This window comes from Ranitomeya variabilis, chromosome 1 (genome assembly GCF_051348905.1).
Source record: "Ranitomeya variabilis isolate aRanVar5 chromosome 1, aRanVar5.hap1, whole genome shotgun sequence".
Classification (NCBI taxonomy): Eukaryota; Metazoa; Chordata; class Amphibia; order Anura; family Dendrobatidae; genus Ranitomeya; species Ranitomeya variabilis.
Window position 1 is genome coordinate 978540825 of NC_135232.1, and position 27704 is coordinate 978568528.

Sequence of the window (27704 nt, forward strand, 5' to 3'; positions counted from 1 at the left end):
GAGCGATACCGTCCGATACTTGAAAGTATCGGTATCGGAAAGTATCGGCCGATACCGGCAAAGTATCGGATCTGATCCGATACCGATACCAATACAAGTCAATGGGACTCGAGTATCGGAAGGTATCCCTGATGGTTCCCAGGGTCTGAAGGAGAGGAAACTCTCCTTCAGGCCCTGGGATCCATATTAATGTGTAAAATAAAGAATTAAAATAAAAAATATTGATATACTCACCTCTCCGACGCAGCCTGGACCTTACCGCTGGTAACCGGCAGCCTTCTTTGCTTAAAATGAGCGCGTTCAGGGCCTTCCATGATGTCACGGCTTCTGATTGGTCGCGGCCGCCCATGTGACCGCCACGCGACCAATCACAAGCCGTGACGTAATTCTCAGGTCCTAAATTCCCTAGAAGGGAATTTAGGACCTGAGGGATGACGTCGCGGCTTGTGATTGGTCGCGTGGCGGTCACATGAGCGGCACGCGACCAATCAGAAGCCGTGACGTCATGGAAGGTGCTGAACGCGCTCATTTTAAACAAAGAAGGCTGCCGGTTACCAGCGGTGATGTCCAGGGGCCTCCGGACAGGTGAGTATATCAATATTTTTTAATTTAATTCTTTATTTTACACATTCATATGTATCCCAGGGCCTGAAGGAGAGTTTCCTCTCCTTCAGACCCTGGGAACCATACACTGGAAACTTCCGATTCCGATTCCTGATACCACAAAAGTATCGGATCTCGGTATCGTAATTCCGATACCGCAAGTATCGGCCGATACCCGATACTTGCGGTATCGGAATGCTCAACACTACTGGTGAGCTTTGGTAATAGGAGGATTGTTTTGTGGGAAAATTGAGTCTGCGGGGTGAACGAGATGTGTCTCTATTTGTAGTGTTAGCTCTATCTCTAGTAGCTTGATGTTGTGGGAAAGCTTTACTGCTTTTTGGTGGATTAGGATTTTTTGAGGCAGGGGAAGACACTTTATTTCTGATGTTGCTCATTTTGGAGATGGGGTGTGATTTGGGAAACCTATAAGGCAAGATCAGTCCCACCCCCTTTTTTTTTTTTCTCTCTCACTTGTGTTGTGATAGCATATACACACTCTCGGGAAAGAGAGGATAATAGACTTCTCCTTAAAAAGATGAGTATAATAAACAGTTAGGCTAATGCAGCAGGCTGGATAATTGATATATTAGCGCTAATTATGTCTAGCTTGGATGATGCTCCTGGGACTACTGACTCAGGAGGACGTTAATCTGGATTTGAGGACTGGAGGAATACTCTCATTGACCTGTCCTCTGTGTTTTGGTCTCTTCTGATAGATATCCCGCCCCCCTGCCTGTCTGTAAGTGTAGGAGGGGTGAAACACTGCACCGGAGCCTCAGCGGATTGCCTCTGCAACCGCAACTCACAAATGCCGCCGCCCGCCCCCTCCTCAGTGTAGCTGTGTAAGTGAATGCGCGACACTTATCTATGCTCTTTGAGACTCCCAGTAGGAGGATGACAGTGGTGCCGGGACTTCAGAGGGAGCCGCGCTTCCAGCCGGATACCACAGCTGATGTAAACTGCGCCTGGAGATTCAGTGCCGGTGAGCGGGGGGAGGGGGGTGGCTGCGGCTCCTCCGATAAGGGCGAGCGCCTACCAGTGATGGGCAGAGCTGGTACCTGTGGTGGAGGTAGGGGCTAGAAAAGCCCGATGGCTTTGTAGTGTATAGAACTTGATCCTCGTCAGCTGTGTTTTCTTGCGAGGGTGCAGGGGTCCAATCACTCCTGATGTGAGTCCTATAGCTGTGAGAGCCTTGGCGGGAAGACTGTGATGGTTCAGTCCCTGGATTGCGACCTTTTGTATCGCGCTGTTGTATGCTTCACAGAGAACTTTAGTGCCCCCTCTCTCTTCAGGGGTACAACTTGTGCAGTCCTAGAGGGTATGGGAAGTTCTCTGGATGTCACGGACTTCTTAGAAGGATGAGGAAGAGGCCGGCCCAGTTGTAAAAATGTAGCCCCTGGCTTCAGGCCTACAAGGAAGTGTAGGCCACAAAGGTCTCAAAAAGGTCCAAAATTGATCAAACTTGGTTCCAAGTGATCCAGTAGCTTCTTAGGATGATGATAGGATGGAATCCGGGATTCAATGGTTCATATCTGTAGCTGATTAAGTCGGATTATATGGGTTTAACAGGAGCACCCGGTTCCTATGTCCTCATGTCACCAGGCATAGGCCACGCCCCCCATAAGATGCTCCATACAGATAATTGCCCCATATAATGCTGCACAAATGCTGCACATGGCCCCATAAGATGCTCCGTACAGATAATTGTCTCATGCAATGCTGCACATGGTCCCATAAGTTGCTCCATACACATATTTGCCCATATAATGCTGCACATGGCCCCATAATATGCTCCATACAGATAATTGCCCCATATAATGCTGCACATGGCCCCATAAGATGCTCCATACAGATAATTGCCCCATATAATGCTGCACATGGCCCCATAAGATGCTCCATACAGATAATTGCCCCATATAATGCTGCACATGGCCCCATAAGATGCTCCATACAGATATTTGCCCCATATAATGCTGCACATGGCCCCATAAGATGCTCCATACAGATATTTGCCCCATATAATGCTGCACATGGCCCCATAAGATGCTCCATACAGATATTTGCCCCATATGCTGTTGCTGCGATTAAAAAAATAAAAAAATGACATACTCACCTCTCAGGCCCCCGGCACTTGCTATATTCAACTGCTCCCCATTCCACCGCCAACCGCCGCTGTGTCTTCACGTCCTCTGCACTGATGTTCAGGCAGAGGGCGGCGTGCATTAATCGCATCATCGTGCCCTCTGACCTGAACGTCACTGCAGAGGACGTGGAAGACGCAGCGGCGCCAACGGTGCAACGGTGAGCAAGTGAATATCGCGCACTACGTTATACTCACCTGCTCCTGGCGCAGTCCCTTCACGTCTGTTCCCTGGCAGCTTCTTCCTGTAGTGAGCGGTCACATGGTACCACTCATTACAGTAATGAATATGCAGCTCCACCCCTATTGGAGTGGGGTCCATATTCATTACTGTAATGAGCAGTACCATGTGACCGCTCACTACAGGAAGAAGCTGCCAGTGCCGGGGAAAAGATGTGCAGGGACCGTGCCAGGAGCAGGGGAGTATTATTACACAGCTCCGCTCCCCCTCCCCTGCTGACCCCTGGGTATGACTCGAGTATAAGCCGAGAGGGTTACTTTCAGCCCAAAAAAGTGGGCTGAAAATCTCGGCTTATACTCGAGTATATACGGTAATTTATAATGCTATAGTCTGCTCAGTAAAGAGAAATTTGCTTCTTTGTCTTGATCTTTTAAATTCACAGGTAAAATGTGTCTAAAGTGATACATCTGCAGTCAATCCCCCCAGCGCATGCTCTGTGTGCTGCAAGGATTTGCCAGTTTCTCAAACGAGTATTGCAGTGATATATGCGTTATATGATGAGGTCATATAGTAGGTGTGGCCAACGAATGGGCGTGGCCTCACTCCATACAAGTGTATGGAATGAGGCCGCACCCATTAGACGGCTTCTGCCCGGGATAATGCTTATCGCATACATCACCACCGGTCCCGCCTCAGAAACCAGCAAATCCTCGCAGCACACAGTTCGGGCGCTGGTGCGATTCATAATTCACACAGAGTAACTGCAGACTTTTCATTTTAGAACAGACCACCCCTTTACTGAGATAAGAGGTGATAGTTGGTGCTCATGAAGTATGGAGAACTTTAACAGTCGTTTCAGTAGGAATTACAGTGGAATATTTGTGTCTGCCTCTAGCTTTGTCCCCCTCCTCTCTATACAGATTTAAAAGCACCAACTGTCATCTCCTATCTCAATAATTGGAAAATCTGTCCTCATTGACAACAAATCTTGAATTAAGAACGAAAGATCAATCTCAAAGTCGGAAGAAGCTAATTTCTTGGTATATTTTATAGCATGGTATAATATATTGTCTTTATTGCACAAAGTTGCTTATTCACGTGTACTATTGATGTATGCAATAGAAATAAATACGACAGTTACTCTTTAAAAAAAAATGGACGCAAAGTACTCATCATATAGACAAGTGTGAATGAGGTCTTCAATTTTCTGTTCTCATAGATATTTTTAATAAATAGACAGGGAAACAATAAAGAAAGGATCAATATAGAGATTTGTAATATAAATTAACCAACATGATGTCTCATAGGTCAATGGAAAGGCTTGGGAAGGGATGACTGTGTTTAGACTCCAAAGCTGAGCACATAGATCTCTGTACGCGGCAGCCACTTGCTTCCTTTGCTCTATAGGTGCTGAGACTTGTTCCTGAGTACATCCAGTTATCTGTTTTATAGAAATGCTAATATAAAAGCTTTACTCCATGGTTTGTTCTATTCTCTTCCTCTACACTAGCATATTCATAAATTACCCAGCTAGGCAACTATGGTAGATTCTACTTACACTTCAAACATTCTCACCTTTCGGAAAATATACATGATTCCGCCAAGACATTCACATAGTCAGACTTCAACAGTGTGTCAGTGATAATGATGTATTGGCTGGAAATTCATGAAGCGATGCTTTGGCAGTGAGATTTAATGACTATTTGTTTGTGAAAACAGATAACAGAATATATTAATTACCATGGGGCACATGGTAAATTGTGAGGAACCAACCTATCAATATGCATTGAATTTTATTTAACATTTAAAGGGGTTATGTAGAGCTAAACAGGCAAAAAAGTAGACAAAAACTAACAGGCATGTAGTTGGTAAGTAGTTAGAAGTACCTGCCTTTTCTATCCAGCTCCGGCTCAGAATAGTCACTGACCGCTCCTGCCGGCGATTCAGCTGCTACACATCCACAGAATCACTGTTCCACTTCCAAACTATTTTATTGATGGTGCATGTCAGTGTCATGCTGACTGACAGCCAGCTTACCTCAGCTATGCAGGGTTAGCCGGCGTTAACTAGCATAACATCATCAGTCACACCCCATCAACAAAGTAGAACGGAACAGAGGCCACTGCACTGTCAACGTGATGTCAATGGGAGCAGCATCGTCATCTGTGATCGCTCTATGGTGTCAGACATCAGCGGTGAGCAGAACGGGTAAGTAGTTAGCAACTACCTGCTTGTTAGTTCTTAGATGCTCAGTAAAAAATTAATGTAGTGCTAGATAACTCCTTTAATGTAAATCCACATAGAATACCTGACCCTCAGCATACTTTGGTTTGTCAAACTGCAACAATGAATGAAAGCAGGACATAATAAAAATAATAAAAATGTATTTTTCTAAAGAAACATGTCTGAAATAGTCCTGAAATTGCATTCATACATACTGTATAAATAGGATTTGTTCCCAGGACAGATATGTTAAATCTACGGAAATGTATATAATGTAAGATGGCTATTGGACGGGTCCTTGAGGGGAGATACAGTGGGGCAAAAAAGTATTTAGTCATTCAGCAATAGTGTAAGTTCCACCACTTAATAAGATGAGAGGCGTCTGTAATTTACATCATAGGTAGACCTCAACTATGGGAGACAAACTGAGAAAAAAAAATCCAGAAAATCACATTGTCTGTTTTTTTATCATTTTATTTGCATATTATGGTGGAAAATAAGTATTTGGTCAGAAACAAAATTTCATCTCAATACTTTGTAATATATCCTTTGTTGGCAATGACAGAGGTCAAACGTTTTCTGTAAGTCTTCACAAGGTTGCCACACACTGTTGTTGGTATGTTGGCACATTCCTCCATGCAGATCTCCTCTAGAGCAGTGATGTTTTTGGCTTTTCGCTTGGCAACACGGACTTTCAACTCCCTCCAAAGGTTTTCTATAGGGTTGAGATCTGGAGACTGGCTAGGCCACTCCAGGACCTTGAAATGCTTCTTACGAAGCCACTCCTTCTTTGCCCTGGCGGTGTGCTTTGGATCATTGTCATGTTGAAAGACCCAGCCACGTTTCATCTTCAATGCCCTTGCTGATGGAAGGAGGTTTGCACTCAAAATCTCACGATACATGGCCCCATTCATTCTTTCATGTACCCGGGTCAGTCGTCCTGGCCCCTTTGCAGAGAAACAGCCCCAAAGCATGATGTTTCCACCACCATGCTTTACAGTAGGTATGGTGTTTGATGGATGCAACTCAGTATTCTTTTTCCTCCAAACACGACAAGTTGTGTTTCTACCAAACAGTTGCAGTTTGGTTTCATCAGACCATAGGACATTCTCCCAAAACTCCTCTGGATCATCCAAATGCTCTCTAGCAAACTTCAGACGGGCCCGGACATGTACTGGCTTAAGCAGTGGGACACGTCTGGCACTGCAGGATCTGAGTCCATGGTGGCGTAGTGTGTTACTTATGGTAGGCCTTGTTACATTGGTCCCAGCTCTCTGCAGTTCATTCACTAGGTCCCCTCGCGTGGTTCTGGGATTTATGCTCACCGTTCTTGTGATCATTCTGATCCCACGGGGTGGGATTTTGCGTGGAGCCCCAGATCGAGGGAGATTATCAGTGGTCTTGAATGTCTTCCATTTTCTAATTATTGCTCCCACTGTTGATTTCTTCACTCCAAGCTGGTTGGCTATTGCAGATTCAGTCTTCCCAGCCTGGTGCAGGGCTACAATTTTGTTTCTGGTGTCCTTTGACAGCTCTTTGGTCTTCACCATAGTGGAGTTTGGAGTCAGACTGTTTGAGGGTGTGCACAGGTGTCTTTTTATACTGATAACAAGTTTAAACAGGTGCCATTACTACAGGTAATGAGTGGAGGAAAGAGGAGACTCTTAAAGAAGAAGTTACAGGTCTGTGAGAGCCAGAAATCTTGATTGTTTGTTTCTGACCAAATACTTATTTTCCACCAGAATATGCAAATAAAATGATAAAAAAACAGACAATGTGATTTTCTGGATTTTTTTTTCTCAGTTTGTCTCCCATAGTTGAGGTCTACCTATGATGTAAATTACAGACGCCTCTCATCTTTTTAAGTGGTGGAACTTGCACTATTGCTGAATGACTAAATACTTTTTTGCCCCACTGTATGTGTCATCACAGTTATTAGCTGCGGTGATGTGAGCTAGGAAGCATGCTCCAGCACATATGGTGCTGAGAGAGTTATCAGGCTATTCCAGGGCCGGGTTTTACGAGCAGTCATAAGAGATGGCGGGAATGACTGCTCACATATCCCAACCCCAAGGGGGTGTCTCATTCAGTGTCTGGAGCTGGAGATGTGTGGATCGCCTGTGTGTAGGTCTGTGCTAAGGCCTAAAGAACCGGACACTATCCTGAGCGGACGGACCAGCTATATGTTGTATAGACTTTTTACTTTGTGTTTTCACTTTGTGCTGGAAAAGGCTGTTCTTTTGTTTGCTATCCTGAGCGGATTATGAAGTTTTAAATAAACCAGCCTGGACATTTCAGCAATACCACTTCCTGTGCCTACATGAACTGCAGCTGAGTAGGGTTGAGCGACTTTTATATTTATAGGATCGGGTCGGGTTTCACGAAACCCGACTTTCTCAAAAGTCGGGTCGAGTGAAATCGGCCGATCCTATAAAAAAGTCGGGGTCGGCCGAAACACGAAACCCAATGCAGTGCAATGGGATACTATGGTTCCCAGGGTCTGAAGGAGAGGAAACTCTCCTTCAGGCCCTGGGATCCATATTAATGTGTAAAATAAAGAATTAAAATAAAAAATATTGATATACTCACCTCTCCGACACAGCCTGGACCTTACCGCTGGTAACTGGCAGCCTTCTTTGCTTAAAATGAGCGCGTTCAGGGCCTTAGATGACGTCACGGCTTGTGATTGGTCGTGGCCGCCGGCCGCCCATTTGACCGCCACGCGACCAATCACAAGCCGTGATGTAATTCTCAGGTCCTAAATTCCTAGAATTAGGAATTTAGGACCTGAGAATTACGTCACGGCTTGTGATTGGTCGCGTGGCGGTCACATGAGCGGCACGCGACCAATCAGAAGCCATGACATCATGGAAGGCTGTAAACGCGCTCATTTTAAGCAAAGAAGGCTGCCGGTTACCAGCGGCGATGTTCAGGGGCCTCCGGAGAGGTGCGTATATCAATATTTTTTATGTTAATTCTTTATTTTACACTTAAATGTGGATTCCGATACCGATTTCCGATATCGCAAACATATCGGAACTCGGTATCGGAATTCCGATACCAGATTCAGAAGATCGCCGACCTCATGGCCGACCCCACATAGCTATACTCAGCTATCTCAGCTGTCTCATTGATAGCAAATTGAGCAAAAATGCTTCTATGATCCCATTCTCCTGAATAGTTAAGGTTGAAGAGATGGAAAATCTACAGCCATCTGCTCATTCGGAAAACTATATTTTACTTTTTTAAATTTTTTAACAGTGTAGTCCTATTTGGGCTCATCTTTTTCAGGATGAATTATATATTTCAATGTCAGTATTATGGGTGCAAAAACATTCTGATTAATTTGATAAACTCTATTTAAAGAAGTTTTACCATGAACAGACTCCATCTTAGTCAATACATCTTGGAATAAAAATAAGTTCCACAATTGGATGTGTAAAAAAAAATATCCCTGTGCTGAGATAATCTTATAAATGTGCCCCTGCTATGGACTGTGTAATGGCTGTGTCTGACCGTGCAGGGACATGGTATGATCATACCACATCTCCTGGGTAGGGGTGAAGCAAAGGAGCATATACAGACAGGACAGCAGTGGATCACAGCTGATTCTTTCTGTGAGGTAAAACATTTCCTTGCCTGTTTTTAAACAATGTTTTACTTCACAGAAAGAATCAGCTGTCCTGCATGCTGTCCTGTCTGTATACTCTTTTGCTTCCTCCCCTGCCCAGGAGTTGTGGTATGATTAGACCTTGTTCCTGTACAGTCAGACACGGCCATTACACAGTACACAGCAGGGACACATTTGTGACATTATCTCAGCACAGGAACATTATTTTTAACACATTCCAAGGTCTATAAATTAAAATTAACTTTGTTCATGGGAAAACACCTTTGAAAAAGACATTTGCACTTAACATTTTACATGCACTTTTTAAAAAAAAATTGTTTGTGTCACAGCTTTCCAATACCAAAACCAGTTTGATCTGTTTCTTTCATCTTAATGAATCAAGAGCATCTGCTCCAACATGCCTCCTCATCAGGACCGGCGTGGACATTCGCCATTCATGATGAATCGGGGCCTATGTGCTTAGCTTAGACTGTCAGTTTGGTCTAACAGACATCCTATCATAGAAATGACTACACTGGTAACACATTGTGCAGCAAGCATTACAACTTCGGTAGAATTAGATTACATTGTATTTAACCCTCACAATAATTATAAAAATGACATAATGGATGGAAAATGTGATATTTCCCTTAAAGTGATATTATAGTATGGTACTATAGTTATTCTAAAGTTTGCATAGGAAAGACAAAAGTTTATGTACAGAAGACAAACTGGTGTGGCCATAGGTTAATGTTACAGAACTTTGGTAATTCTATACACAGACAGGAATAGAGGGCAATAAATCATCACAGGCGCTCAGTAGACTGCCATATACAGTACCTCTGATGTTTCATAGACAACAATAAAGTAAATAATGTAAGTCTTCAGTGGAAGTGACAGCTACGGAGCCGAGCGTTAAATATATCACATACAAATAAAACATTAACAAATTGACTTGGACACTAATAAAGGATTTACTCAAGTGTCTTACACTTTGACATGCCATACAACATGCTACACATACCTCTGGATTTTCTGCCGTGGATATAGGATTTCCCAAGTAGTTGCCATGATGGTCTGTACAGTTCTTCTAAGTCCAACTGCCATCTATCCGGTTCAAGGTATCGCATTACTTCTTCCACAGTCCCAAATCGAGCTACAGTATCGCTTAGTAATTCTAAAGGCAGAGCTGATGGGGGCAGCACTGAGGGGATAGCTGGTGCAGCCTGCTGCTGTGGAGAGAAAGCACAAATGAGAAATATTCAGAGACTCTGGAATTACTGAAGACCGTAGATTTAATGTGTGATTCTTTAAAAAATGCATTTATATTCTAACTTAAAAAGCATCACCTGGCAGTCGCCTGTAATCAGATTAGCTACAGTGGGGAAAATAAGTATGTGATACTGTGAGAGAAAGAATTCTTGCTGGTCAGTAGGTGATCAAATACTTATTTCATGCAATAAAATGCAATTTAATCTTTGTAGGTGGGAAAACTTGCAAAATCGGCAGTGTGTCAAATACTTATTTTCCCCTTTGTATATTACGCTAATGCACCCTCTAACATCTCTTTTATTGCCTACAAATGATAGATCTCTCAGATTGGTAAAGTTTCCTGACCAGTAAGTTACACTGAGATGGTTCATGTTTCCAGATTCTAAGCAAGAAAAGGGTTAATGGCGTCTCATGATCCCTGCTGGTTCTCAGGGGGTCTATAATTTCCATAGAGGACACATATTCTTTTGCCTGTGGTTATTTTGGTTATTTTCACGGTTTAGAGGATATATATATATATATACATTTGAAAGCATTTAAACAATTTACTGTATTTCGAGCATCTTCAGCAGATGAAAAAACAGCTACAATTGCGATATTGTTTTTTTGACATTGTTTATACATTGTTTACTATGTGGTGAAATGACCTGGAAACCTGGTCCTACGGGTCAGTACAATTAGGCTGGGTTCACATTGCGTTAACAGCAGCTCGTTCAACACATGCCTTAACGGGCTGCTGTTAACGCAAGTGCCGATATGTCAGCGCACTAGCGCAGATAGAGCTAGCAGATGCTCTATCTGCGCTAGCAGTGACGGACCCGGAAACGCTGCAGCCCAGGGTCCGTCACCCAATGTGGGTGTGCGCTAGCGATGCATCCGACATAGGACTTAATGGCGGCATTGACAGACTGCGTTTCACCGAGTTATGCCGCGGTGTAACGTGGTCCGTCTAACGGACGCCTCTAACGCAATGTGAACCCAGCCTTACTGTGATACCAAATTGCAAGAGTTTTTAATGAAAAAAAATTGGGTCTGTAACACTGTTTTTCGAGACCCATAACACTTTTACTTTTCCATCAATTGAGCTAAATGAGGGCTTGTTTTTTGTGAGACGAACTGACGTTTTCACTGATACAACTTTGGGGTACATATAAAGTTTTGATCCTTTTTTTATTGTATTTTATAAGGTGTAGTTTCCAATAAAAGGTAATTCTGACATTTTGATTTTTTTTCTCCTTATGGCACAAAACGAATAATTCATTTTATATTTTGATACACCAGGCTTTTATACCTTTGTTGATACCAAATATGTTTAATTTATTTTCTTTATTTTTAATGAAAGGAAAAGAAGGATTATTCAATTTTTTTTATTTTGTACTTTTACAAACCTTATCTTCCCTTTTAAGTCTCCTTAGGGGACTTGAACCTGCGAGTGTCTGGTTGCTTATACTAAATACAGCAATACCACAATATTACATTACAAGGTGTAAATCCTGATCTTCTCTGAAGCTCAGCGAGTGGTGGAGCTTTAGGCTGCCGTCACACTAGCACTATTTGGTCAATATTTTACATCAGTATTTGTAAGCCATGTAAGTAAGTAACCATTTGTAAGTGGTGCATATGTTTCTATTATACTTTTCCTCTATTTATTCCACTCCTGGTTTTGGCTTACAAATACTGATGTAAAATACTGACCAAATACTGCTAGTGTGACGGCAGCCTTAGAGGAGGACCAAGATGGCAAGGGTGGGCCTTCAGCAGATCCCTGCCGGCTCTCATAGTAAACTATCAAAACGATGATGGAGGCCAATGGGAGCCGGCGCACACACTCACTGACTGTGATGTCATTTAAATGCTGCTGTCAGACTGAGAGTGGCATAGAACTGACAGTGGCATCTACATATCTGTTAGGCTGGGTTCACATTACGTACTGGCGTTCGTTAGATGGACTACGTTACACCGCGGCATAGTGCGATGTAACGCAGTCCGGTAACGCCGCCATTGAGTCCAATGTTGGATGCATCGCTAGCCATCACTGCTAGCACAGATAGAGCATCTGCTAGCTCTATCTGCACTAGCGCGCTGACATATCGGCACTTGCGTTAACAGCAGCCCGTTAACGCATGTGTTGAACGGGCTGCTGTTAACGCAATGTGAACCTGGCCTTAGAGACAGATGCCAACTATTTAATATAGCCGACATTAGCTGTATGAGCCCCCTCCATATGCAATCACCTAACCACAGGACATATAGTTACATTCATATGCACAAAGGAGTTAAAAGGGTTGTCTAGCCGTTTTTTTTTAAACTGTAAGATTCAGTGTTAGGGAATTAAAGCTGACATAGTTGGTATACATTTCAGGTTCATCTATTTGCCAGGCTGGAGAGAATGTATTTTTCTGGTGGTCCTGGGTTGTCTATGCAGAACATTGAAAGCCCAGTGATTTTAGTGTGTATTATGTAATGCCATATTTCACCTATGGGGGTGCTGTAAGGGAATTGATCACTTGATGCCTATTTCCCCCACATATTACGTACAACTGCTTCAGATCCCAGCAATAGGACACCCTAAGATCAGCTTGTATAGTTAGGACACCGAGAAAGAAGCAGAGATGATTACCTGCTGAAGCCTCCAACCAAATGCACTAGCAGGGTGCAGCGGACCCGATTAAAGATGGCAAACACACAGGTGCAAAAAATACCGATGAAACAACCACTTTCAATCCAGTGTTGGCTGTTTGGTATTAGTGCACAAAAAGATAAGAGATAATATTCTGTATGTGGCATTGTTCACACAGGCAATGCAGAGCATCTGGTTTACGGCCTATTGCTAACGCACATACAGGCGGGCCGCCCAGTGCTACAAAATGCATGCTATGGTATTTTTTTCACCTGTGTGTTTGCCATCTTTAATCGGGTCCGCTGCACCCTGCTAGTGCATTTGGTTGGAGGCTTCAGCAGGTAAACATCTCTGCTTCTTTCTCTGTGACTTTTTCAATTTTTTGGAGGATTTCTAAGTCCTCTTTTTGTGTCGGTGAGCTTTTATAGTTAGGACACCCTAACATAAAGGGCATGTTCAAAGCAGATTTTCCTTATGAAGTATTTAAAAAGTGCAGACACAGACAGTAAGGAGCTCTGTGCAAAAACAGTTCTCTGTTCAGTAGCTCATCAACGAGTACCCATTCTTTCTACAAACACACCAAAATTTGGAGCCATTTAAGTCTCTTATGTGCAACGTAATGAATATTAGGAAACAGCCAGTTGCATTCATAGTGTGGGGTGTGAACATAAGGTACGGCAAAATAATTCTAGAAATGCAATGGATATACATTATTCATTCTTACTGGGTCAAAATGATTTCCAGATGATAGAACTGTTACTACTCTTATTAAATGTCACACTATACTTGGAAGCAGATAATGTAGATACTACTCTAAGTGAAACTCAATTTTATTGAAATATTCTTTAAATTATTAATGGTAGAAAACTGAAATTATTTATATACGGTAAAGTCCAAAATATGATTTTGCATTTCAAATCTACTACATTTCCCCAAGAAATATAACAACATAATGCTCATAGAAAACAACCTTGTCTTTTTTATTTATTGAACATTTTGTGCTACTGAATATTACTTTAACATTTGGCAGGACTTCAGTTTGTGAGGCAAATGCTAGCTGAAGTGTCCAAGAAGAATAAAGTATATTGGCAGATTCATCATAGAGCCATGCCTTGAATACCAAGGGGATTAATGGCAGCTACTATATGGTACGGGGAGGGGACGGAGGTGGGAGCGGAGGGGGCAAGCTGGTGGATCCAAGTCATTATTATCAAATTCACTTTCCCTCCGTTCTATAAACTATCCTCATTTATAAAACAAATGACATTTCCAGGAACCAGCTCAATAACTGTCGCAATGTGAAAATGTGTAAAAAATGCTAAGCAGTTCAATGTGATTTTCTTTTAGTGATCATCATATAAAAATCTAGAGTTTATCCCATCGCATTGGTGTCTACAACAGAAATATATCATTAACTATTTGATGTACCAGAAAAGCATATGACATTAAAAGTCATAAGAAAAAAATGTCATTACTAACACAAGATATACTTTTTTCCTATTTCAGTGCACATTTTAATATCCATAACCAGACAAATGGAAACAGGTCGCTAACATACTTTTGGAACTGAATATACTGGATTCGGTAGGGATGATGTAGATTTTCAATAATTTTCAGGAGTATGATAAACACATAAACGCTTGGACACTGACTCATGAGTTTAATTGGATGGAGACCAGCTATGTCTCGAGTCCACATATAGCAATAAATTTAAGCCTGCAACTAATGTATTGGATGGGATACAGAGGGACTCTTATAATAAGGATTTAAATAATCCAAAGTCTCCTAGTATAAGACTGTTTCCAACCATTTTACAGCTCCTTAACAGAAAATACAGCTTTAGTAATGTCTCAGCAAATATTCACATGGTTAAATGAATGGTAACCAGTAGAAAACCAACAACCTGCATCTTACACCCTAAGGCCGAGGTCACACTTGTGAGTGCAATGCGAGAAACTCGTGCGAGTCTCTTGCATCAATACCCCGCACTGCCACCGGCACTCGGGACCGGAGCGTACAGCTGCATAGAAATACATGCAGCCACACACTCCAGTCCCGAGTGCCGGCAGCAGTGCAGGGTATTGATGCGAGTTTCTCGCATTGCACTCCCAAGTGTGACACCGGCCTAAACTTCACTTCTGTGCTTTCACTCATCTCTACAGTTTCTTCAGTATTTTATGGTTTTTGCTCCCTAACTCTGTTGTTAAACTTTGAGCTGTTATATCCTCAGATTAACTAGATTTACTAGAAAATTGCTGCGCATTCCCTGCTTCTGCTTTTATTCAGAGTATAATTATTTATTTATTATGCTTTGCTTATATAGCGATGTCATTTTGCGCAGCGCTTTAACCCCTTAACCCCCAAAGCTTTTTTTGGTTTTGTGTTTTCGTGTTTCGCTCCCCTCTTTCCCAGAGCCATAACTTTTTTATTTTTCCATCAATATGGTCATGTGAGGGCTTATTTTTTGTGGGACGAGTTGTACTTTTGAACAACCCCATGTTGTGCATGGGAAAAAAATTCTGTGTGGTGATATTGCAAAAAAAGTGCAATCCCACACTTGTTTTTTGTTTGGCTTTTTTGCTAGGTTCACTAAATGCTAAAACTGACCTGCTATTATGATTCTCCGAGTCATTATGAGTTCATTGACACAAAACATGTCTAGGCTATTTTTTACCTAAGTGGTAAAGAAAAATTCCAAACTTTGCTAAAGAAAAAAGAAATTGCACTATGTTCCGAGACCTGTAGTGTCTCCATTTTTCATGAGCTCGTTTTGAGTGGGGGCATATTTTTTGCGTGCCGAGCTGACGTTTTTAACGATACCATTTTGGTGCAGATACTTTTTTTGATCGCACATTATTGCATTTTAATAAAGTTCCCAGCAGAAGAACACTATGGGAGTCACTATAAATCAGAAGGGAAACATCCACTAGCACTGGATAGGGAGCCTATATAGAGATCGCTTGTGCTCAAGTTTGGGGGTGTATATGTATCTATAACTAAAATTAGCAAATATAACAATCAAATGGGTTTGCTCTTTAACTATTGTCACCAATCTTCAACATAGGTGATATGTGTATTACCCCCACAAAAATATGAACATGGGTCCCATTACTCCTGTCTGAATTAAATATTGTCTATGGGACTGATGGAAATAGCTGAGCACTTGCTTTCGAAATTGGTGGAGCATCAAAGGCTCCTACCTTTACTCATCTGTTCCAGAGATGAACCTTGCTCCCTTCTATAGTCACCTCTCGTTGCAGTAGTCCATGCCAGTGTTCTCAGATCCTCCATGAAAATTCTGACATTATCACTTTAGGCCTTTGAAGCCTGGATTAGGCAGTGGCCAGATGCTTAAGTATTAAAGGGAACCTGCCACCCCCAAAATCGAAGGTGAGCTAAGCCCACCGGCATCACGGGCTTATCTACAGCATTCTGTAATGCTGTAGATAAGCCCCCGATGTATCCTGAAAGATGAGAAAAAGAGGTTAGATTATACTCACCCAGGGGCGGTCCTGCTGCAGTTCTGGTCCGATGGGCGTCACGGTCCAGTTCGGGGCCTCCCATCTTTTTACGATGACGTCCTCTTCTTGTCTTCACGCTGCGACTTCGGCGCAGGAGTACTTTGCCTGCCCTGTTGAGGGAAAGGTCAGAGAGGCCCGGCACCTGCACACTGCAGTACTTTGCTCTGCCCTCAACAGGGCAGACAAAGTACGCCTGCACCGGAGCTGCAGCGTGAAGACCCCAGACCGTGACGCCCATCGGACCAGAACCGCAGCGGGACCGCCCCTGAGTGAGTATAATCTAAACTCTTTTTCTCATCTTTCAGGATACATCGGTGGCTTATCTACAGCATTCCAGAATGCTGTAGATAAGCCCCTGATGCCGGTGGGCTTAGCTCACCTTCGATTTTGGGGGTGACAGGTTCCGTATTAAGTAGCATTGTGATTCTCTACTTCAAATGATACAGAAGTTTTCTTGTATTTCACGTAGCTCAACACCAGCCAGGTGTCTACCATCTCCTCTACTAATCCTTACTTCCATGCTACAACCAGCATTGTTTTAAAGCTCAGTATTTCTTACCTGTTGTCAATCACTCAGCAAGCACGCTAGTTTTTTTTTCAACTATTATCAGTGCTGTTCACACCTAACCTCTTAAATCAAGATAATGCATCATTTCAAGATAATCTCCAGTTTGCCTATACTCTATTGCTATCCTGCATTTACTAATTTCCTTGCTACAAGTCCCAGCTTGCATGCATCGTTGCTATTAACCATTGTCCTGCTGAAAGATACATTTACTCCTCTTTCATTCTTGTGATTAACTGTTTCCTTGCTGGAACATACTGGATTTTATATACATCTCTGGATTCCTGTGATTAACTGTATTCCTGCTTGAATATACCATTTTCCAATAAGTTGCTTTTCTTGTATTTGCACACGGGGCTGCTCAGCTTCATCTGGTGCTACCAACTTTACTTGTTTGTCTGCTGTCCTGTATAACCTGTTGTCCTGGTTTTCACTCATCCACATGTTGTCTGTCAAGACGTGTCTCACTGCACCATTGCATTCATTTCCTGCAGCTCCCCCATACCTTTGGCTTAGAGAATACACTTTACCAGATGAGTTCTTTACCCATACATTTATCACCTATACTGAGTATAGATGATAAACGCAGTTAATAGGCCAAACACTAGAGTCTACATTTGCTCTATAATCCTGACAAAATGACTTCAATAATTTAGTTCCATAAGATACATACAGAGTTAGCTTTTAGATTTCACCTAGTCGTGACATAACATTATAAATTTACTCTACGTCTATGAAGGGAGTTTCAGTTCAGTATAATAAAAACAGCCCCAAACAATCATAAAATTATATTCCGAGATTGAATACAGAATGGTGGACCTAGTACAGGTAAACAGTATTTGATTACTATTATAGTACCCATGGTTCAATACATTATCTTATTGTGTTGACATGTAATATCCAAATAACCACAATTACAATGCACCTTTTAACAATCATTATCACATTTACAGATTATTTTGTACTGTCTGTATTTATCCAATGAGATTTAAGAATGTTTTAGATACACAAATGAGTATACTGATGCTCAATGTCCATCAGAAATGCTCTCGGCCATAATCTGTGAAAAATACAACATTTATAAGGAGGCAGTGGGAAGCCATCCAGGTAGTACAACTGGGTTACGATGACAAACAAGACATGCACAATTCAGCTTCTTGGCTTACACTAGCTTAATGTGTACTATGACTTGCCAACTTGCCAAACAAATGTCTAAGACTGTGTTTTTGTTTTGCATTGCTTTTTTATTGGGGTTGTGCGCTGTAGTATTTTGCTTTTGTTAGAAAACATTGAAAAGAAGCTCTGTTGAATCATACAATCCTCACCGTCAGACAAGATATTTCACACTGAGAACAGTTCCATTCATTCCCATCCAAAACACTGAGAGCATTTTCACAAGATATTCCACTCAGCATCAAGTACTTTATATATCTGAGTGAGACATATGCTTCATTTTTGTTAAAACGTCTAAATTCCAAATTGTATAAAAGATTATTTGCAGCTAATTGAATAATGTTAAAACTCTTTTCATATCTCAATTCCTAATGTTTTTAAAGATCTTTTTATTCTGTCAATGAATGGAAATATTTTTGTTCACATTCAAAGGATGAAAAAATATCTAGATTATGTCCTTATGAAACAATAGCAGTACACAGAAAAATTGTGAACGTTAGTCAAAGAGACAAAGTCAGGACTTTTTAGTTTTCAGCTTAAGGAACTGATTCATCAAACAGTTTGGATCAGAAATTTAGCATAAAACTGAAATGTCACAAAACTTTTGAGACAACTCATAATTTTTTGGCATTTTTACATCACTACTTTCATCTTCCTGCAAAATGTATGGAGAATAGCAGGAGGGCAGGATTGACCAATTCATCATAATTTACACCACAAAAGTCTCACAAATAAATAAATACATAAATTGTACTTCAATCAATGACTGGAGTACATTTCTAACACTGCAGCTAAAAGATGAATCTCAATGAATTTGGCACATCTTACTATAACACATACTAGATACTGGAACAAGACTGAAATAAAAACTAACATAAAAACTTAAGTCTTGATGAATCAACCCCAGAATATGTTAGGAATGAATGAAAAAACTTCAACCTAACTGTGTTTCCATTGAACACACATATACTAATTAACTTTTCAGTTACTGCTAAACAAATATCTTCAAAGAGATCATTATACAAATTGTTTCAATCAGCTGATAATTACGCTACATAAAACAAATAAGAAAAACATTTCTTCTGTAATGATAAAAAGGCAGGCCTCATAAAACAGATTATATAATGTCTATGGGCGAACCAGTACGGTAAAGTTCAGGGTTCATACCAGACACCTAGTGTCCATGCAGGGACCCTGAACACAGAACTTCTCCCAGAAGTCCGTGCTACTGTTTCAATTTGGCAGCCCAAACAAAGCTTGTTCAAAAGCTGCAGCGCAGTCAATCAACAAGTGCTCCCAGTGCGTGCACTTCCGGCTCAATCACAGCCATGCCAAGTAGTGATTGGAGTGTGCAAAATATAAGTCCTCAGCTGTCTGCTTTAGCTTGGCTGCTTGTCAAAAATGGCGGCACCACATGCCACCATTTTTTTAAAATTATTTATTGAAATAATTTTTAAAAATGGCGTGGGACCCCTCTATTCTTGATAACCAGGCATGATAAAGCTGAGAGCTGGTTATCAAAAATAGAAAAATGCCCACATAATTTTTTTAATTTATTTAGCTCATCCATACTCTTTTTTTTGCACGCAATTTAACACAAAAGACTCATCTAAAATCAGTTTTATATATTAATTTTTAATGTAAGCGTGTCTTTTGATTTGATGTTTCCAACAGTCAATAATATGTGAATGATGATTGTTATGATGAAAGACCTGTTGGTAGCTTTCCCTGCTGACTACTGTTCCATCATGCAGTGCAAATTATCACATAATTCACAAGTAGTTAGCAACAAGGATTTCTTTTATAACTGCCCATGAAATATGATAAATATGACCTGGAAAGTATGAACACCAACTCATTTATTTAAAGAGATCAGGATGTGAGATTTGCAAGAAGCAGGTAAACATCTGGCAAGGAATAAAAAGTGGCAAACATACAAAGAAAATAGTATGAGCGCCAAAGTAGAAATGAAGACCTGCTCCTGGAATGAGAAGAAAGCTAATTATTTCTCATTATTACATGGAAAAAGACCAAAGTCCTGGCACTGCAAATATAGGACCATATATGGTACAAGCAAGCAGTCAATCTCTTTACCTGGAGACTGAAGGAAACTGTTCCAGTGTGCTAATATTTCAAGAGAAGTTAGAGCCGACCATTACTTTTGAGAACTTACAATTAGTAAAGCCTATGTAAATCTTTTATATAATCTAGTATGTAATGTATAGTCTTGTGTTGATGCCACACAGATCTGATCTTACCTGAAGCATTTTGTTAATGTATTTTTATTCCAATGTGGTCATGCAAAAATTCAAATGTGACTAAACTGAATTTAGTGTCTACATATTTGGCATTACTGTAGTGGGAAGAATCCACTCAACAATTTGTAGAGGCATGCCTCCTGGAAGCAATGTATTTTTCACTAATTCATTGAGGGGTATAGTTTCTAAAATGGGCTATACTTTTGGGGGTTTCTGGTGTTTAGGAACCTCGGGGGCTCTGCAAATGGCATCTACAATCTATTCCTGTCAAATTTGAGGTAGTTGCATATTTAAGGAAAACTATGCAACAACATTTTTCAGCCATATTCTCTGGTTACCATTGTGAAAAAGAGAAATTTGTGGCAAAAGCAGCATTTTCATAGAAAACATCATCCATGAGTTTAAAATTGTCACTAAACCCCTAGATAAATTCCTCTGGGAGTGAAGTGTTAAAAATGGGGTTCTGTCTGCAGATTTCCTGATATGTAGACCCCTCAAAGTCATTTCAAAATTGGAGCAGTCCCTGAAATTGCATTGACATATGGTAGACCTATGGTAGATGGTATTTATTAACTATTGAGTATGATATGACTCCAAGTTTGAAAATTGAAACTTTGAATTTCTAATTATGAAACTTCTAATTTTATGTCACAAATAATACTATTTTCATAAATACTTGTATCGACTTAAATTTACCACTAGTTAGTAAAGTTAGTAAAGGGTTAGTAAAGTCAAGAGGGTAATATTAATTTGAGCTTCTACATTCATTGGTTGTAAAAAAGGAGAGACCTTGACTAGCTGTTTAAAGAGGAGCTCCCCTCCCATGCATAATGTTTTTCTATTGGAGGAGGCTGATAAACAGATCTAATCACATGTTCCTTCATCAGCAGCCATTTTGTGTACGAGAGCATTCTGTGAGGCTATACTAAAAAGTGTAAGAGAGGGTAAAATGTAATAGTCATATATTAGGGAGCACCTCTAAATCATGTACTAATTATTTGAAGAGAGAGGAACATGTAATAGTTATATATTAGTAAGCATCTCAAAAGCGTGCCTGCAACACATTTGTTAAAATAAGTGACAGACTCCTCTAAAATTTACATTGCTTCACAAGTAGTGTTGAGCGATACCGTCCGATACTTGAAAGTATCGGTATCGGAAAGTATCGGCCGATACCGGCAAAGTATCGGATCTAATCCGATAATCTATCCGATACCGATACCCGATACCAATACAAGTCAATGGGACTCAAGTATCGGACGGTATTCCTGATGGTTCTCAGGGTCTGAAGGAGAGGAAACTCTCCTTCAGACCCTGGGATCCATATTAATGTGTAAAAGAAAGAATTAAAATAAAAAATATTGCTATACTCACCTCTCCGACGCAGCCTGCACCTTACCGAGGGAAGCGGCAGCGTTCTTTGTTTAAAATTCGCGCTTTTCTTTCCTTACGTGAAGTCCCGGCTTGTGATTGGTCGCATGCCGCCCATGTGGCGGCGACGCAACCAATCACAGCAAGCCGTGACGTAATTTCAGGTCATTCAGTATTTTAAAATTACGCTCCGGCTTTGTGATTGGTTGCGTCGCAGTCACATGGGCGACGCAACCAATCACAGCAAGCCGTGACGTAATTTCAGGTCCTTAAGGATTTTAAAATTACGTCCCGGCTTTGTGATTGGTTGCGTCGCAGTCACATGGGCGCCGCAACCAATCACAAGCCGTGACGTCACGGGAGGCTGGACACGCGCGCATTTTAAAATGGCCGCGTGTCCAGCCTCCCGTGACGTCCCGGCTTGTGATTGGTTGCGGCGCGGTCAACCAATCACAAGCCGGGAGGCTGGACACGCGCGCATTTTAAAATGGGCGCGTGTCCAGCCTCCCGTGACGTCCCGGCTTGTGATTGGTTGCGGCGCGGTCAACCAATCACAAGCCGGGAGGCTGGACACGCGCGCATTTTAAAATGGCTTCCCGGCTTGTGATTGGTTGACCGTGCCGCAACCAATCACAAGCCGGGACGTCACGGGAGGCTGGACACGCGCCCATTTTAAAATGCGCGCGTGTCCAGCCTCCCGGCTTGTGATTGGTTGACCGCGCCGCAACCAATCACAAGCCGGGACGTCACGGGAGGCTGAACACGCGCCCATTTTAAAATGCGCGCGTGTCCAGCCTCCCGGCTTGTGATTGGTTGACCGCGCCGCAACCAATCACAAGCCAGGACGTCACGGGAGGCTGGACACGCGCCCATTTTAAAATGCGCGCGTGTCCAGCCTTCCGTGACATCACGGCTTGTGATTGGTTGCGGCGCCCATGTGACTGCGATGCAACCAATCACAAAGCCGGGACGTAATTTTAAAATCCTTAAGGACCTGAAATTACGTCACGGCTTGCTGTGATTGGTTGCGTCGCCCATGTGACTGCGACGCAACCAATCACAAAGCCGGAGCGTAATTTTAAAATACTGAATGACCTGAAATTACGTCACGGCTTGCTGTGATTGGTTACGTTGCCGCCACATGGGCGGCATGCGACCAATCACAAGCCGGGACTTCACGTAAGGAAAGAAAAGCGCGAATTTTAAACAAAGAACGCTGCCGCTTCCCTCGGTAAGGTGCAGGCTGCGTCGGAGAGATGAGTATAGCAATATTTTTTATTTTAATTCTCTCTTTTACACATTTTTACATTAATGTTGTTTCGATACTGATACCCGATACCACAAAAGTATCAGATCTCGGTATCGGAATTCCGATACCCGCAAGTATCGGCCGATACCCGATACTTGCGGTATCGGAATGCTCAACACTATTCACAAGCAATTGATTAATATAATGGAACTACTCTTGGAATGAACCACTCACATGGACTGCCGTAAGTCACACTTACAAACACTGTCTATGAAACCTTTATTGCAATCGGAAAAATTTCAAACACAGTCATCTAGAAAACCAAAAGTTTCTTTTGTATTTCAAGATGCAGGTGTTAAAGAAGTATTCTGACCAATGTATTTTATGAATATCTGTAAGATATTTCATAAAGGTCTTATATATGATGTCGCACCTCAGAGACCCTAGACCCTGACCTATTGGGAGAAGAGGTGTGCTGTTGTTATTTGTGTTATGCCATGCAAAATGTCTGCCAGTGGCCAGGAAAGTAGAAGAGGGAGAAAAAGCTTGTAATTGCTTGGAAAACACACATGGAGAAGAGGAGAGAGAAAGAGAGAACCCTGCTGACTAGAAGAGCTTACACTCTACAGAAGAGAGAAGACCTCACTGATCATAAGAGCTTACACTCTATACGAGAGAGAGGACCTCAAAGGTCATAAGAGCTTACACTCTACAGGAGACAGAGAACCCTGCTGATCACAAGAGCTTACACTCTATAGGAGAGAGAGGACCTGACTGATCATAAGAACTTACACTCCACAGGAGAGAGAACCCAGCTGATCATAAGAACTTACACTCTACAGGAGACAGAGAACCCTGCTGATCACAAGAGCTTACACTCTATAGGAGAGAGAGGACCTGACTGATCATAAGAACTTACACTCCACAGGAGAGAGAGAACCCTGATGATCATAACAGCTTACACTCTACAGGAGAGAGAACCCAGCTGATCATAAGAACTTACACTCTGCAGGAAAGAGAGAACCTGATGATCATAAGAGCTTACACATTACAGAAAGAGAGAAGACCTCACTGATCATAAGAGCTTGCACTCTACAGGAGAGAGCAAACCCTACTGATCATAAGAGTGTACACTCTACAGGAGAGAGAGAACCCTGCTGACCATAAGAGCTTACACTCTACAGGAGAGAGAAAACCCTGTTGACTATAAGGGATTGCACTTTACAGGTACTCCTGGTCAGACCCGTGAAAGCGCAAGCACAGCGCAAAACGGCCGTCCTCTGTTTCTGCTCACAACAGCTCCGTCCCTCACTCTCCCGACCATGAACTTTTAATGAAGAAATAATAAAAAGTTGGGAATTTCAGATCGGTGAGTGCCTTCTTTCCTTCTTTATGAATACATTTGAGTTATGTCTGGTGTATCCAATCTTAAGAAAATTTATGAACACGTAACCTATTACTTACATAAACAGTCACATAATAAATGGTCAAACTGAGTATTAATGGGAAGCACACATACTGTAACTTCAGCCTGAAGGCACAGGAGAAAAAAATTCATAGGGTAATATCACACATAATATGTAGAGCGACTTCGGCAACTCGTCGCCAGACACATTGCACCTTTCCATATTTTTTGCAATGATGATTAGTTTATAGCTCTGCAATAGACATTTAGCATCCAACGGTAAAGCTATCATATACACTATATATTACACTGCTAGAACGCTGTTAATGCAGCCTAGTGGTTAGAGAAAATCAATGCATGATGTATTTCACTTAAATCCCATGTGTGTCTTCTGTTTTATCTTTAATGCTTTATGCTTTCTTTCCAACTTTTTTCAAGCTCCTGTAAAAACAACTTTTGGCAGTGCTTTGTATAAAGAGTGAGAGTGCTTAAATTGTTCCAGGGCATGCTTGTGCCTTTGTAGAGCCTACTGTCAGATGTTCCTGGCAGGTATCACAGTCTACATGCCTTGTCTGCTTCCTAAGCTTTTTAAAATGCACATTATGTGCATAAAAGTTTGACATGCAATGAATGAGATTTGATACAACTTGGAATCAAGATTATGGATTTTCCAATTCTGAGCATACAAATAATTAGTATTATTAATTATAGTCATTTATGACATTCTTATCTGTATTATAGGTATTCGGTTTACGACACACAAGGCTATCCACTTACTCGGAGGCAAGAGTTAAACATAAATCCGCATATAAGGTATGCATTTTATAATGTATAGCAGCTGTTGTTAAGATATTAAGAAGTGTAGCTAAAAGCGGATTATTATTAATACAGCAGTTTTTACATTTTTTAATCTAATCACGTTGGTTGAATGCCAAGCAACACTGTATCACATGACCAGGGTCTAAGCCGACCTGCCGCACACATACACATACATTCCCCATCCATGACACACTAGTTGGGTGAAAAAACTAAAGCAAATATGAAACATTTTCCAGTTAGTAGAATATTTCAGTACCAACTTTAGTGTATGAGCTACAAACTTTCCAAACTTTATTGGTCTAAATAATTATTTTCATACATATTCATATAATTCAAGTAAGCTCAATTTATCACCATTGTTCCAGGTGATCATGCTTTCTTACCAATGGAAGAAACCAAATACAGCGTTGTGGCTAATGGCATACAAAATTAGGGGATGTATCTGTCTTTGAATTACTTTTATTCAATAAAAACTTTAATAAAATGTATAGTATTTAATCTTTGTCTTTTGTGTTTTTTATTAGTCCAACAAAGTCATTTTAATTTTCAAACTTTTTCTTAGTTTCTTATATTACATTTAAATTGCACAGGCTACAAAACTGATATCCCGTAGGTTTGTCCTAAAAGGAATTAACATAATAAGGCCTTTAAAGGGAATCTGTCAGTATAATCAACCTTCCTAGGCCTTATATATGGGGATATAGATCATACAAGTGAGTAAAATGATACCTTGATATCTGCAATCTGATTTCTTATTCCAGAGAAATCCACATTTGTCTTAATATGTAAATGAGCTGTTAAGATCTATGGGCCGGACACCAATCTTTCTGAGAATCTGCCTTCACAGATTATTATACTGTAAATGACCAGTGTGAGACATGTAATGGTTGACAGTCTGCTCTCCTGATCTACATGTCTCACACAGGTAATGTCCCATCTCATTTTATCCAACTTCCTATGACCTGCATATATACTGCTAAGGAAGGTTGCTCCAACTGACAGATTCCCCATTAAAAGCATGCCACAACTGCTCTGTCACTGTCATCAATAAAAGACATATACCACTATTTGTCCTCTCTGTTTTTTTGTCTCATAAATTTTCTTTATGAAGCTGAAAGTCAGATTTCTAGGCATCCTGCATCAATTCCATCACTTGCTAATGGCAAACGGAAGCCAGCCTCAGTCATGGAAAATAGCATGGTGACCTCATGTCCTACTGCTGATAGGGCTGTGGGGAGAGGTTTCTGCTGCAGCCAGTTGTTATAAAGTCATACACATGTCAGTGAGGGTAAGGAGGTGGGACACGTCTGAGCTTCTTAGATACAATAAGAAGATTTATTTATATATTTCTCAGTTTCATTTTTAATATGAGTAGTGTTGAGCGATACCTTCCGATATCCAAAAGTATTGGTATCGGATTGGATCGGCCGATATCCAAAAAATATCGGATATTGCCGATACCGATACCCGATACCAATGCAAGTCAATGGGACACAAATATTGGAATGTAAATAAGCCCTTTCTGTGGTTCTACATCCTGTTCTGGAGGGGGAAGAGTGTGGGCGGTGTGTGGGTGGACACTGTGCGTGTCTGTGTGTGCGGGTGGGGTCTGTGCGGGCCTCCCAGGGCTCTGTATGTGCTGCCGGTGGTCTGTGTGGGCCTCCCGGTGCTCTGTATGTGCTGCCGGTGGTCTGTGCTGGCCTCCCGGGGCTCTGTATGTGCTGCCGGTGGTCTGTGCGGGCCTCCCGGGGCTCTGTATGTGCTGCCGGTGGTCTGTGCGGGCCTCCTGGGGCTCTGTATGGGCTTCCGGTGGTCTGTGCGGGCCTCCCGGGGCTCTGTATGGGCTCCCGGTGGTCTGTGTGGGCCTCCTGGGGCTCTGTATGGGCTGCCGGTGGTCTGTGCTGGCCTCCCGGGACTCTGTATGGGCTGCCGGTGGTCTGTGTGGGCCTCCCGGGGCTCTGTATGTGCTGCCGGTGGTCTGTGTGGGCCTGCCGGGGCTCTGTATGGGCTGCTGGTGGTCTGTGCAGGCCTCCCGGGGCTCTGTATGGGTTGCCGGTGGTCTGTGCGGGCGTGTCGGGGCTCTGTATGGGCTGCCGAGGCTCTGTGCAGGGGTCTGTGCGGCGTGCCAGGGCTCTGTATGGGCTGCCGGGGCTCTGTCACATAGCAACGGACCCGTACCGACTCAAGGGTGAAAGAGGCCTTAATGAGCGTTTAATTAAAAAAAAAAAAAACGGCGTGGGCTCCCGCGCAATTTTCTGCGCCAGAGGGGGAAAGCCGACGGCCGGGGGCCAATATTTGTAGCCTGCTATGAATATCAGCCCGCAGCTGTCTGCGTAGCCTTTACTGGCTATTAAAATAGGGGGACGCCCCCTCAAAAAATTATGTGGGGTCCCCTAAATTTTATAGCCAGAAAGGCTATGCAGACAGCTGCAGGCTGATATTCATAGCCTAGGGAGGGGCCATGGATATTGCCCCCCCTTCCCAAATACCAGTCCGCAGCTGCCCCGGAAATGGCGCATCTGTAAGTTGCGCCAATTCCGGCACTTAGCCCCTCTCTTCCTACTCCCATGTAGTGGTGGGATATGGGGTAATAAGGGGTTAATGTCACCTTGCTATTGTAAGGTGACATTAAGCCGGGTTAATAATGGAGAGGCGTCAATAAGACGCCTATCCATTATTAATCCAATAGTA

General features: G+C 42.1%; 1 protein-coding gene across 2 annotated transcripts in view; it reads right to left on the minus strand.

Annotated features, from left to right (window-relative positions):
* PDGFC (platelet derived growth factor C) overlaps window positions 1–27704 on the minus strand; it is a 392151-nt gene that overhangs the window by 15711 nt on the left and 348736 nt on the right. Inside the window, exon 4 of one of the 2 annotated variants that reach the window (XM_077279398.1) lies at window positions 9785–9992. In XM_077279398.1, the coding sequence (XP_077135513.1) occupies window positions 9785–9992 (208 nt within the window). The remainder of the gene's footprint in view (window positions 1–9784; window positions 9993–27704) is intronic. The other variant, XM_077279399.1, reaches the window with a different exon arrangement.